General features: G+C 43.4%; 1 protein-coding gene across 6 annotated transcripts in view; it reads right to left on the reverse strand.

Moving 5' to 3' along the window:
- The window catches only part of PCNX1 (pecanex 1), a 145,769-nt gene extending 137,902 nt beyond the window's left edge, over positions 1-7,867 (reverse strand). For 4 of the 6 annotated variants that reach the window (XM_084891973.1, XM_084891972.1, XM_084891971.1 and 1 more), the window contains exon 1: positions 7,306-7,866. In XM_084891973.1, the coding sequence (XP_084748099.1) occupies positions 7,306-7,458 (153 nt within the window). In that variant the 5' untranslated portion in view covers positions 7,459-7,866. Of the gene's footprint in view, positions 1-7,305 lie in introns of all 6 variants that reach the window. The other 2 variants (XM_084891969.1, XM_084891970.1) reach the window with 1 other exon arrangement.
- Between the last annotated feature and the right edge of the window lie 7,449 nt (positions 7,868-15,316).

The following is a 15,316-nucleotide window of genomic DNA, read 5'->3' on the forward strand; positions in this document are numbered from 1 at the left end:
CATATGAATTCACCTATCAAAACTCAAAAAGTTACCCAATGACTCACCTAGGATTTATGCGGCTTAGAACTCTAATGGTATGCATACTGAAGTGTTTAGGGATGATCTGTACTGGTACCTGTAACTTCAGATGCATCTCTCTCTAAAAAAAAAAAGAAAGAAAGCGCCGCCCATAGGTATGGCCCAGTGGTTGTGCACTGGCCTATGAACAAGGAGGTCAGAGGAATCAAACTGTGACTCCTGGTTCATAGGCCAATGCTCAGCCACATCTCTCCCCTGCCCTTCCTCTCTGAAATCAATAAAAATATATTTTAAAAGAAAAAGAAAGGGCCTTGATAAAGAGGTAAATAGACACAGACATGTAATAAACAAAAACTGGAGAATCCAGGTAGTGGGAACAGTTCTTTCAACTTTTCTGTAAGTCTGAAACTTCTCAAAGTAAAATGTTGAAAAACATTATTTAACTTTCAGTACAGTCAGCTACCGAAAGCAAACTACCTGCGTATTCAAAACCTGAAAAAGAAATATAAACTTCCTAGTTTTTCAACAGCCAAATAATTTTACAACTTGGAGTAATTTCTCAAATAGCAGAAAACATCTTTAACAAAAGATACTAAAACGTTTTGTAAATTCACAAGTTTTTCTACAAGCTATCAAATATGGCTACTTTCTTGGAAACTTCGTTTGTAAACCATCATTGGACAATGTATCTTTAAATTTATTTTAAGTGACATAACAAGAGAGATAAGAGCTATACCTGTGTCATACCCACATGGGAATAATTACATTCATCTCAATATTAAATACTGAGAATACTGGCAAGAAAAAGCAAAGAACGTAGGTAAAAACAAACCGTCTACTATTCATTAAACATTTCCTAAAGGATACAGAAAATATTCTAATACTAAATAATCATGTTTTTAATTACTAATTTATAACTTTCCTTAATTAAAACTTCTTATAAATTATGAAGATTTCAGTTTTAAGTCATTGTAACTTAATCTTGTTTACATGGGTATTTAAAATATTTTGAATATTTTTATTGATTTCAGAGAGGAAAGGAGAGGGAGAGAAACATCAATGAGAGAATCACTGATCAGCTGCTTCCTCCACGCCCCTTATGGGGGATCAAGTCTGCAACCTGGGGCCTGTGCCCAGACTAGGAATCCAACCATAGCCTCCTGGTTCATAGGTAGACACTCTACCACTGAGCCATGCCAGCCGGGCTTTTAAAATATTTTTTAAATCTTTGGGAAAGAAAATGATTTTAAGGCCTCACTAGAGAAATCCTCACTAATAAAGTATTTATCATTCTGTAGATCACATGTGTCAAACACAAGGCCCGCGGGCCAAATCCAGCCCGCCAGGCCTTGCAATGTGGCCCGCACCGCGCTGTCATCACTGCACTCGGCTGTCAGTTTATGACAGTGTCAGTTTATGACTGTTCAGTAAACCATTCGGCCCGCGATTTAGGCTGGATTTTAGATTTTGGCCCCTTCTCTGATTGAGTTCGACACCCCTACTGTAGATGATAAAGATCAGCTATAGAAAATAATAATAAGATAACCAAGAAGAAAAAGTTGAATCCTTCATAAATTTTATGAGTGATTTAGTTTCTGAATAAGATCTCTCCAAAGATTTATATTGCCTAAATTACTATATATATCATGTGTATGTAAGCATATGTACGTATAAACTGCACAAAGTGGTAGATACAAAAGCTATAGATGCTGCACTTTGACTTAAGGGTTTTTCAAGGGTCATTCTGTATTTGATTTTCAAATAATTCTGTATCTTATTTATGTCTTACACATTGATATTTAATCTAACCCCCAGGTAAGATGTGACTCCACCAGATAATACAGGCTATCACAGCACTCCTTCCACCCCCAACTATTCTGTATCAGTTAAGTTGATTAGATTAATCTAAAGATTCACATATATATAATACAAAATTCATTCAACAAATGCTTATTCAGAACCCAGCACAGGAGTCGACACTGGATATACCCTGCCGAATAAAGCAGACAACGTCCCAGCCCTCATGAAACTTACAAAGTATTGGGGAGAGGGGATGTTAGAGAGCAAACAAGTAAACAAAGTTGTAAATACGTTTGTGATAGCACCATGGGAGAAAGTTACAGGGTGGAATGATGCAAGAGGCCTGCCTCTCTGAGGAGATGCTATTTATTTACCAGTAAACCCAGCCCTGCAAAGAGCCAAAGGGAAGAGTCCGTCTTCAGGAACAGAGAGGAGGCCGGTGTGACTGCAGCACAGCGGGGAAAACTGCACGAGCAGCAGCCAAAGGCAGAACTGGCTCTGGGGGCCTTAGTAAGGAAGCTAGACTTTATTCTAAATGCAAGAGTCAGTGAATGATATTAAAGGGTGGTGGGGAGGAATGACACAAACAGATTGATGTCATTTACTTTGTGGAAAAAAATTAGTTGTAATAGGGCAAGAATAGAAGCTAAGGCAAACAAAAACAGTGTGGACCAGAAGGTGGAAAGACAGTAGAAAGGTCTGTCCTTACATTTAGCATTTGTCAGAAATTATGTCTGACAGAATTGATAACATCTGCTCATAAGACGATGGGGATGGCATAAGCAACTAGATACTAGTTGGCGCCACAAACTAAGAGGACAAAGACAGAGTAAGAAAACAAGTTGGGGTGGTGCCTTGAATGGGGAATCGAGGGTGGTTTTGGACATGATACCTTTGAGATGCCTCTGAGGCAGTCAAGAGGAGATGCTGAGTAGGCTGCTAGATTTAAGAGACTTATGGGCATGATCGAGCTCTTTAAACTGACCTGGATACTCATAAAATATAAATTAATGGGCCACACTCCAAATCTTCTACATCAGATTGGACTTGCACAAGGGCACATTTTTAACATGTTCAAGTGATTCGGTTGTTAGCTGGAAGTCAGAGAATCACTTATATAGAGAGTTAGTGTTATAGTTCATCACCCAGGTGTACACCCCTCTTTACAGAAGAGGAATATGTTGAGGTAAACAGTATGTTGAGCAGTATGTTAAGATCATGGTTTGAGTTACTATGTCATCTCCTGCAGTCATAGAACATTATAGAGGAAACAGTTTTAATAGCCCTTCTTCAAATGACAGTTACTGAACGCCACTCTGAAGGTGAATAATTTTCCTACTTCACAAATGTTTTCTTTACAAATGCCCATGCAATAACTCACAAATGAATAAATTAGGTTCAGTAAGGTGGAAAGTCTTGTCCAAAGGACACATTCAATTACGGAGCCAACACATACAAATCCAGATAACACAATTCCAGTCTGCTTTCCAAAACACAAAAAAATGCCACGAAGCTCACATCCATAAAGCTCACTATCTGTGACATGTCAGGTACAAAAATAATCTTGATGACAAGATAAATGGGGTTAATGTCTTCCGAGAAACAGAAAGGACAATGAAAGGTGAAAAAATGACTCTTTGACTTTCACAACTATTATATTATAACTGAACTATAAATTCTACCTTTGATGTATCCACAAAAGTTACAAGTGTTTGAATCCTGTATAACAAGTCCTAAGACCTTATTATGCTAAGTGAAATAAGTCAGAGAAATAGGAAGTACTGTATAATATCACTTACACGTGGAACCTAAAATAGTCAACCATCTTTTCAAAAAGGGTACAAATTTGCAACCAGTAGTAAATAAACCAGAGAACTAGTGCACATATAATGAATGTATACAAATTATGTAATGTGATAAATATCACTATAACAGCAATCATATTACAATATATAAATGTATCAAAGCAATAAGCAATACACCTTAAATGTACACATTATGTCAAATTTATTCAATAAAATTTTTTTAACTAAAAACAAAATCAGAAAAGCAATTACATTTACCAAAACAGATATTTAAAATAAAACCCATCCTGCCGAAACCGGTTTGGCTCTGTGGTAGAGCGTTTGCCTGCGGACTGAAAGGTCCCAGGTTCGATTCCGGTCAAGGGCATTTACCTTGGTTTTGGGCACATCCCCAGTAGGGAGTGTGCAAGAGGCAACTGGTCAATGTCTCTCATCAATGTTTCTAGCTCTTTCTCTCTCCCTTCCTCTCTGTAAAAAATCAATAAAATATATTTAAAATAAATAAATAAATAAAACCCATCCTAAGATTCTCCCTAACTCTTCACAGACTTTGTATCTTTAAAAAAAAAAAAAAAAAAAAAAGGAAAGAAAAGGCTGCTAGTACAAGGCAAGTTCTGTTATATCAACTCCCAGCTCACTATTTGCTTATGGCCACAAAACAAATCACTGATGGCTAAAAATCAGTTATCTTCATCGGTAAAAGGAGGACACAGGGTTTGGGATAGCAAACATAATAGTTAGCATCATCTGTAATTATTATTGGAAGAGCAAATAATAATAATCTATAATGATTATTATAGATTTTAACATGAAATGTTGGATTTTCCTTCAAGTGTATACTTCAAACTATCTACCTCAATACTGAAGTACTAGTATGTTTCCTAAAATGTTTACAAATCCTCCTGGCTAACTGCCCATGAACTAAGATCATCCTGACTGTAAGTTCCGGGTCACAACAGTGTTAATGCTTGTAACTGTTCATTGTTCCTTGAAGGCAAAGCTGTGTCTTGTTTATGTCTAATCATTTATTTAGTATTTGAGTGCTTACTCTGTGCTTGGCACTCATACTGGGCTTGAAGCAATGAACTTTTTTCAGCAGATTTGTTTGGGCTGGTTTAAGGCCTTTGGTTGGCAAAGGGAAAGTACTGCCTATTGCTGAATTCAGGACAATCAGCCTCTCCAAATGCCTTGTTTTTAAGCTGTATTTTCACTGAAAGTTGTAAGTGCATTTTTTTAACATATCAGTTTCTGCCCTCTTGAAGCTTATATTTTAATGAGAGAAGCAAGACATTCAGTAAATAAATGTATAGCAATTAGTGATAAGTGCTATCAAATAAAAGAGGAAAAGGGGGTTAGGAAATATTGTAATAGCTGGGAAGTTGGTATTTTAGATAGGTTATCAGAGAAAGCCTCACATGATACTGAAAGCTGAAATATGTGGAGCAAATCACATAGATTATCTGGAGGAAAGGAGTCATCCAGACAGAAGGGAAAGAGCCAGCACAAAGCCCGTGGAGCAGGAACAGTTTTGTGGGGAAAATTGCAAGAAGGCAAACGTATGTGTTAGGGGGTTGGGAGGATGACAGACACATGGGCGGGCGGGCTCTGAGAGCAGAGGAGTGCCCTGATCTGATCTATGTTTTAAAGAATCACTCAGACTTCTGCACGGAGAACCGAGAATACAGAATGGAAGCAGTGAGCCTGATTAGAACACTGCAATAATCCAAAGGAGACATGATAGCTTGAACCAAGGGAGTCATAATAATGATTAGCTGGATTCTAGTTAGGTTTTGAAGACAGAATCCATAAGATTTGTTGATGAACTGGATGTGAACAGAGAAAAAGAATCAAAGAGAACTTTAATAATATTTATGAAGAGCAGAACTGCCATTAACTGAGACAAAAAGTCAGAGAAGCAGTTTCATTTTCCCAGGAAGAACCCAGCCAATTGCCCAGTACATAGTAGAAACTCAAATATTATTTGTGAATTAATTTAACTGAATAAACTCCTCAAATGAAGCATTAAACTCAATGTGAGCTACTAGCACCATTCATGGACTAACATGGAAATCTTAGACTGGGACACAGCAACTAATCCTTACATCTCAAGGACCAGTCTGTTTTAAATTTACAATCCTCCTGAATGTAACAGAAATCTGCTATGAAAGAAAGCTCTGTGCCCAGCCCAAGGATTCTTGCACCCAAAGTAATTAACCTGTTCGTTAATGATATCATATTCCTGGAAAGAGCAGAAGTACAACTAGAACTCCCCAGGCCAGAATTAATTGAAAACTCTAATACTCCGAGAAATATTTTCAGAATTGGGCAAGACTGTACAAGTCCCCTTAAAAAAAAAAATTAAAGCCATCGGTCATCAGCATTTTTCAAATAGTAATTTTCCCCTCAAGCAATAAGCCCCTTCAAAACAATTCCAATGAAAAATTAAAATCTTTTTGAGAAAGTGAAATTTAGCACTTTTCCCCCTAACCAAGCATTTTCCCTGGCCAATTAGTAACAATGAGCTTCACTCAGAGGTAAGTTGAGTGTCCTCACCTTTAGCAGTCCTATTCCCAAATTTCCTAATCCAAAATTCAGCTCCGTGAAGCAGCACAAACTTAGCAGAAATATATTCAAAGCCATTTTCCTAAAATAAAGTTACCATCTTTTCCTCCCACCCCGTTATTTAAAAAACATATTTAATCCGAGCTTAAGTATCATTCCTCTTCCGCATTATTTTGCCCAAAGCCTCACCCTAAAGTGTTAATATATATATATATGGTTTACAACTTTCTGTGAAAATAGAGCTTTAAAAACTTGATCGTTCGGAGAAGCTGATAGTCCCGAATTCAGCAACAGGCAGCGCTTTCCCTTGTGCCAATCAGTGAAAGGCCTTGAACCAACCCAAACAAATCCGCTGAAATGCCAGCCAGATTCCCCGAATCTCCGCTCCCTCCCCCCCAAAGCTGGCCTGGAGACACCACAATCGAGGGGGGGTGGACACGAGGCTGAACTGAAAAGAACCAGTGGCTACCCAAAAAAAACAATGATTTTTAGAGGCAGGAAGGTGAACAATCAGGTTTCCAACCACCACGGATGAGGGAGGAGGGGCCGGGCGGCCCGCACACACGTCCCTCCCGGGCGGAGCGGCGCCCCGCCAGCCCGGCTCTGGAGGCTCCGGAGGCTCCGCGCGCCGCTCGGAGACCGGGACGCGGCGCGGGCGCTGCCCGGGGAGGAGTGAGCGCCGCCCGGGGCGGAGGCAGTGCCAGGGGCGGCAGAGGGAGCGCCAGGGGCGCCCGGGGGCCGCGGCGCAAACGGGCGCGCGTGCCAGGGAGGAATGCGGCGTCCCCCGGGCGAGGAAGGCTCGGCGCCTCGGACCGGGCACTCGGGCCAGGGCTCTGCCCACCCGGGCGGAAAGGCTGCGAGGCCCCCGGTGCCCAGGACGCACGGGGGGACGGCGGAGGGGGGTTGCCCGCTGTTCCGTTCCTGCTGTCATCCCTGAAGTAGGGGAAACCCTCCGGCAGGGGGAGGGGAGCGTGACAGCGAGCGGGGCCGCGGCCCCGGGGGCGGGCGGGCGGGCGTGGGGAGGGCGGGGTGCACGTCCCGGGCCGGGGCAGGGGGACGGGGAGCGCCGCCGCGGCCCGCGGGCCCCGGCGCCCGGCCGCCCCGCCCCCACACTCACCATGTAGAGGGTGAAGGGCAGGCCGAGCAGAAAGAGCCACAGGTAGAGGTGCAGCGCGTTGACGAAGGTGGCCTGGTGCGGGTCGTAGTACCAGCCGCCGCTGAGCGCGGCCCACACCCCCTGCCGGAGGATCTGCAGCGTCTGCGACCCCATCCCCGCCGCCCGCCGCCGCCGCCGCCGCCGCCGCCGCCCCGGCCCCAGCGCGGCCCCGGAGCCGCGCGCCGTCTACCCGCCTCCGGAGCGCCGGGACAGCGGGCCGGAGCCTCGGCCCTCGCTAGGGCTGCGGCAGGAGGAGGAGGAGGCAGCGACCGAGGAGGAGGAGGAGACCGGGGAGGAGGAGGCGGCGAGCGGCGGGGCGGAGGAGCGCGGAGAAGAGGAGGGGACCGGCCTCCGGGGCGCCGCCGCCATCTTGTCTCCTAACACCCGGAGCCGGGCGCTCGCCGCCCCCGCCCGCCTGCGCCGCCGCCGCCACTGCCGCGACCCCCGCTGCCCGCCCCGGGCCGGACGGAGAGGGAGGTCGGGAGGCCGGGAGGGACGGGCCGCAAGCCGCGCCCCCTCCAGCTCCTCCTCCCCTCGCCTCCGCCCTCCGGCCGGCTCCGCGCCTGGGAGCCGCGGGCGCCTCCTGCCGGCGCCCGGGAGAAGCGCGCGCACGCGGCCCGGCGGGCGGGGGGCGGGGCCGGGGCCGCGGGAACCAGGTGTAGGGCTCCCCGAGACCCCATTGCTCTCCCCACATGGGACCCTGGCAAGTTCATGGGCCAGCCCCGGAACCTGATCTTTCCCTCTCCAGAAACCCAGTCTTCAGAACCTTGTCAGCAGCCTGGCTGACGTTTTGTGATATTTCTTAAAGCCCCAGGAACCCTGAGGCTAATAATCTGAGATTCTCACTGAAGGCCTAAAGCAGTGTTTCCCAAACTTCTCTCATGATGAGAATCACCTGGTTGAAGTTGTTAAAATACAGATTCCTAGTGCTAACCTAGAATTTTTGGGAACATATAGATAAAATTGTGTACTTAACCAGTGCTCTAAGCTTAGATTCCTGAATCCCAACTAAGAAGTGCTAAACTAGAATTTTTGGGAACATATATATGTTTAGCACTTCTTTGTTGGGATTCAGGAATCTGTAGTTTAACAACTCCACCAGGTGATTCTCATCATGAGAGAAGTTTGGGAAACACTGGCCTTAAGGAATCAGGTACAGCGGATGGCACTTGCAAAATCACAGACGCACCACCCACCACCCGATCTGAGCAAGCGCTGCATCCGGTCCTTGGAGTGAGCTGAAAGCCCTAAGGGCGAGAAAAACAGCCGCAGCCAGTATTGGGAGGACTTGCCACTGCCAGAGACAAATAAATTAGTAGAAGTTTCAAGAGTATGTGCAAGTAGGGGGTGAACAGGTTCACCATTGTGCGCCGTGATTTTGTTTTTTAACGTGCTATGTAACTTGTAACCATTTTTATTAATGGGCCCGTCTAAACAGGGAGGAAACATTAACTGGGATTGCGCCCCAAGTCACCATAGGGTCTTGTACTTCTCTTTTTACAGCTGTAAAGACGGAATCATTTCTTAGCGCTGTGTAATGTTTTATAGGGCATGTCTGATCTCACCGAATGAGATTGTCCTAGGAGTTTGAAGTTTGAGTTTATGATAGCAATAAAAGTACTATTTTATACTCCTGGATTAAAGTTGCTATAATTAATGAGAAAAAGCAAGAGAGCCCAAAGAAGCGGGTGATGTTTTAAGAAGTTGTATTGAAAGACCATTGCAATATCTCCCAGTGCCATTCCACTTTACAGTTCAAACATCTTCACACCCATTTTACTTCACCTTCACAACACTCGAGTGAGGACAGCATAGACCCACAGGTTGAGAGTCGGTGCTGTAGAGCCTAAGACCATCGGAAAACACAGATATTTACAATACAATTCATTAACAATAGCAAAATTACAGTTACGAAGTAGCAACAAAATAATTTTGTGGTTGGGGGTCACCACAACATGAGGAGCTGTATTAAAGGGTCAAGGCATTAGAAAGGTTGAGAACCACTAGCACAGAGGCCACCTTAATTTTATGAATGAGAAAACCTAAGCTCAAAGAAACTAATATTCACCACATTCTCTAAGTAATAAGTTGCTGAGAAGACCTCTGACGCCTGCAGTCATCCTAACAGCATGGATTGAACTTTGGAAGTCTATTTCTCAGCCCTCTCTACCTTATCCATTCAGATAAGTGCTTGAACTGATGAATAACCCTCAACAGCTTCTGGTTACCTGTGGCCACTTCTCAAAGTGTAATCCCAGAACCATCATCTGAGAACTTGTTAGAAATGCAAATTCTCAGGCACTACCCCAGAGAACTCTGGTTTTGGGACCCTGCGATTAATTTTAACAAGCCCTCCGGAAGATTCTAATGTACCTTAAAGGTTGAAACTGCCTTTGTGGAACACCATCACCAGCTTTGACTTGTTTCCTTAGAACCACAAAGCCATCAAGTCCCAATTGAGACTTGAAATTGAGAGAGGTGAACTAACACTGGCATATATACATATACATATACATACATATATATATATATATATATATATATATATATACATACATATATATATATATATATATATATATATATATATATATATATTAGTGTGTCTAAAAGCAAAAGTAAGATAAAATAATAAAGTTTACAATAAAAAACAGTTGCCTTGGGGCTTGGTCGTGGACACCAGGTATTGTCTAGCGTTCATTTGTTTCTTCCAAAGGAGACAGGAAAGCCCGCTGAGCAGACTTTGGAACTGATCCCAAGCTTTCCAACACAAAGGAAGATGTAAACAAGGATAAAATTCCAATGCCACACCAGTTTCCACACCAGTAAATACCTCCTGTAGCTCAATATGGAAGGATTAGCTGTAATAGGAGTGAGGTGGCCTGGGGGAAGTAGACACCTCCACAGAGTTGGAGGCAGGCCCCGCCGGTGGGATGTGCTTGCAGGCGGAAGACAGTATCTGAAGGCTATAGAACGGGCAGCAGCCAGGAAGGCAGCCAACATCAGGCTGATTCAACAGGGAGGAGTGTTGTAAGCCAATGGGCAGCTGGAGCACAACCTTGGGAAACCCAGGAGCAGACAACAATTGGGAAATCATGTCAGGCATCAAGAAAACGTGTTGCTTATAGCAAGGCCCCAGGCTCGGTGCTGGATCTCAGGTCTGGATTTCTCTCCCTATGAGGAATTGATGAAAACAAATAAAATTCAGGTCCTTGAGATGATGTATTGGGCAAATGGCGGGGGACAGGGGGAAAGGGGGGACGGGCAAGGACTTTGGGCGATAAAACAAGTATCCGAAGGCCAGACCTGATAGACAGAGTGAGACTTAGAGACAAAGCAGGAGCTTAATACAAAGAACTGAGACTGAATTTCTCACTGACCATTGTTGTCTGGTTGAGGTTCCAGAGTGTTAATATAGGACTCTAATTCCCTCCGGGATGGCTGGAACTGATCCAAGAACTTGGAGATGGGAGTCACATGGCAGCAGCCACTGAATAAAAAGGGGTCAGCAAGATGGGCAGGCAGAGAAGGTCAAAAAGGCAGTGAGAGACTACATCTTTCAGCTCTGGACGGATGGAAGCATTTTAGAAAGATGCTAATTAACTGGCTTAGGGAGTTAGCAATTGAAAGAATTCAATGAAATGGATGACCTTTTGGAAAGACTGACTCAGTAGTTGGGGGTGGGAGTAGGAGGAGAGAGAATCCTACAGTGCTTTTTATCTGTGGCTTTCTAAATGTTTATGAATGCTGCCACTACAAGCTTCCTATCTCATAAACAGGAAGCCAAGGCACGGAGGGATTAAATGTTTTGCCCAAAGTAATATACTCTGTCGTACCCATAAATTGTAAGAACAGGACAAAAAATTAAGGAATCTAATTTGCTAAATGTTAGCCCTCTTAGTCATGTATAAGAGGCATTAATAATGCTACACTTAGCATGTCAAAGTTAGCAGCCATGACATACTACCCAACCACCACCTGACCTTTGTTCATCTTTTAGCTAATTCTATTAAAATTATAACTCCCTGACTAGCTTATAAGCCCCTGGAGGACTGGGAATGCCCTGGCAGCAGATGCTCTCTCTCCTACCTAAAAGGGACAAAGTTGAGTGTGCAAAACCATTTAATAACTCCCACACACCCTAACCGGTTTGGCTCAGTGGATAGAGCGTCGGCCTGTGGACTGAAGGGTCCCAGGTTCCATCCCAGTCAAAGGCATGTACCTTGGTTGTGGGCACATCCCAGTGGGGGGGTGTGCAGGAGGCAATTGATCTCTCTCATCGATGTTTCTAATTCTCTATCCCTCTTCCTTCCTCCTGTAAAAAAATCAATAAAATATATTAAAATAAATAACTCCCACGCAAGCCCACCTTGGAGCAGAGGTGTACAAGCTGCAGCTCTGGTCAGCATACCCGTTTATCTGTTTTTTAAAATAGCCTGGAGCATTCGAATGTTCCATTTATTGAGTACTTCAATGTGTACCCCTTTGTGTCCCCCAACTAAACTACATTTCTACATTTCATGTGGCAGAAATGAACTATTTTAGACATCATAGACCACGTGTCCTGCCAACAGTCTAAACCCAGCAGGTTGCCATGTCTCCCTCACCCCATCTCAGACCAGTCCTCCTAATTTATTGCTCTCAGGGAAACCTCATATATCCTCCCCCATTGTCTGGTTTCCTACCGTCCTTTTCCTGTTCAATCCTTCCTTTACGTTGCCAGAGCAACCATCCCCCTGGATGCCCTTATCAACTCAAAAGCAAATAGCCTCCTGTTGCCTCCAAGCTCTGCAAAACCATGGTACGTTCCACCAACAGATTAATCTCTGTAAGCCACTTTTCCCGCGCCCCTTCATTTCGCAGAAGGTTTCAAGTCTCCTCTGATGCCAATGGAACTAAAAGCATACCCCTGAGTAAGGCATTCGCTGTCCCCACAACCTAAATCACTGTTTTCTCTAGCTCCGCTCACTCTGCTCCTCACCGTGAACCCCTTTTTACTGGCAATTATCTGCGTACCCGTTTATCTGTTTTTTTAAAATAGCCTGGAGCATTCATATGTTCCATTTACTGAGTACTTCAATGTGTACACCCCTTTGTGTACCCGAACTAAATTACATTTCAAGAGGGCCGGGCGATTAGCCTGGCAGACAATGCCTAGCAGAAAGCTGGTCCGATTAATTGACAGTCAATGCAAGTTGAAAAATAAAGCAATACAGAAGGCAATGGCTTTTTAATGAAAGATTTTAATCTATTTTAACTTTCATTTGATAACTCTTCAGCATTCTAAAGCATTTCACAGGCTTAGAAGGTCGATTCAAGGTATGAAAATAATATGGAATAAATGTGAAGATATTTGGAAGGGAAGGGAAAGGCCCTAAAACTCTTCCCTGACTCTCTGTTTAGTCATTTGCTACATGCCACTGCATACCACATCACTAAAATTAATGTCAAAGGGGGAAGGGGGACTTTCCAAATCGTATGTAACATAACTACCCAAATACCAATATCTGGATACGGAGCTAAATAAGGAAAACAGAAGCAGCTCCTCTTCTTGGAAATCTCAACTCAATCTACTCCGTGTGTGTTTTCTTTTTTTATATAAATATTTTTATTGATTTCCGAAGAAAGGGAGAGAGAAAAAGAAACATCCATGATGAGAGAGAATCATCGATCAGCTGACTCCTGCATAACCCCCACTGGGGAATGAGCCCACAACTCTGGCATGTGCCCTTGACTGGAATCGAACCCAGGACCCTTCAGTCCGCAGGCTGACGTTCCATCCACAGAGCCAAACCAGCTAGGGCTCTGTGTGGGGTTTTTAAGTGTCGATTCCGTATGATGAGTACTTTAGAACCTGTTTTAACCGACACTAACTCAGTCATTCTCACTATGGTTTTGTTACATCCCAGTTCACTTAAACTCACACATAACACTTTGGGGATAGGGCAATAATAAAAGGAAACAGGAACTATATAGGATACTGCAAAACTCCCCAAATTGGGGGAATCCCTAAATTAGAAACAATATGCACACCCATTGTTTCCCGTCTTTTGACCTAAAAGGATTCTTCTGTGTCGGCTAGAGAACTGACGTGCTTAGCCAGACGGTATTAAAGAGCTTGTTTACCTCTCTGTTTCAGTCAGGGAGGCTAGCCTAATTCCAGCAGGACCTATTAGGCCGACTGACAGAGCTGCGTGTTTCTCAGAAGAGCTCACCCGGTTACTAGTTAAAGGTGTCCAGTTTGAAGGACCTGCCTGAAGTTCTGCAGAGATGGGGCAGTTGTCACCTCTGGAGGCTGCATGTCTGACTCCTCTAGCAGGAAGCACCAGGAACATTCCTTAGAGAAAAAGAGTGTTTGGTGTGGAAAGATCATGGCGTGTGGAATCCGATCAACCCACGTTTCCACCGGCAGCCCGTGACTTCCTCAGTTAGTCCCCGTCCCAAGTCACGAAACCCAAGCCAAATCGTAGAATCCTGGAAAATTCGATGTTGCAGACTCACTGCATTGCTAGAGCTTTTTTCTCATGGCAAAGGGAACAGCCCGGTGATGTAATGAGAAGACCTTTCCCCTGGAGACTTTTTCACAGCTTTCTTTGTGGAAACCTTGACAGCACATGGGAATGTTTTTCTTGCTAGTTTTGTTTGGTGGGTTTGGTTGGTGTTTGGGTTTATTTTTGCCTTTGCTTTGCCTATTGTTACTGGGGTTCGGCAGCTATTCATGCACATAATGATTTATAATTATGCACAAATAGTATATTTTGTGCATTTGCCAAGTGTAGTGATATACTCAGGATAAAATCTCTCAAAAAAAAAAAAATCAGTAGAGATCATGATGCAAAGTAAAACCTCTCTGCCATTCCAGTTTTCTCACTCTCTTTCCATCTTTTAAACTCATTATGCTCTCAAGTCCTGTGACAGTGTTTTTTTTCAATGTCTAGTCCATGAGCCACCCAAATCCCCGTCATCTATTAAAAACATAGAGTGCCAGGTTATAGTACATCTATACATAGGGTATATTGTATATAATATATATATATATTGAAAAACTTCTCTCTTGAGAATCCCTACATTGGAGAATTAATATAACCACCCGTTGTTTTCCAACTTTGGTATTAAAAATACCAATAAAATATTGAAATAGATCTCAATGAACTGATATGAGCTGATCTTTATGAATTATGGTCAAGCCTAGCCAGTGTGGTTCAGTGGTTGAGCATCTACTTATTAACTCGGTAGTCATGGTCTATTCCTGGTCAGGACACCTACCCAGGTTTCCAGCTCAATCCCCAGTAGATATCAAGCAGGAGGCATTTGATCAATGATTCTCTTTCATCGTTGATGTTTATTTCTCTCCCTCCCTCCCTCTCTCTTTCTCTCAGTAAAAAAAAAAAAAAAAAAAAAAAGAGCAAGATAATTATTCCATAAAAAAAAGAATTATGGGAAAAAAGTGTGCAACAGCATGTACAATAGGCTATTATTTGCACTTTAAAAAAGATTATATTTATGTGATTACGTATTGAATGCCCCTAGCAGGACAATTGAGAAAATGGCAGCAGGGGTTGCCACAGGGTGAGAGAAAGATTTGCTTTTTATTGTATTTCTCTTGTACTTTCTGAATTTATGTCATGCACATGCTACCCCATTTTTAAAAAGCAGTCAATGACTTGGAAAAACAATGGAGAGCCCTAGGTTCTACTCAAGGCTTACTCATTTGAAATCTCTCACGTAGCACCCGGAGAGCTGCATTTTCAATAAGCTCCCTAGTTTCCTGCAAACCCGTTTTGAGAACTACTGTTTCTAACCAACCTTTCTTTCTTTCTTTCTTTCTTCCTTCTTTCCTTCCTTCCTTCCTTCCTTCCTTCCTTCCTTCCTTCCTTCCTTCCTTCCTTCCTTCCTCCTTCCTTCCTTCCTTCTTTCTTTTTTTCTTTCTTCCTCTTTTTAACATCTTTTCTTTTAAAATACACATATTTTT

Source organism: Pipistrellus hanaki (genome assembly GCF_964339955.1).
Source record: "Pipistrellus hanaki genome assembly, chromosome: 1".
Lineage (NCBI taxonomy): Eukaryota > Metazoa > Chordata > Mammalia > Chiroptera > Vespertilionidae > Pipistrellus > Pipistrellus hanaki.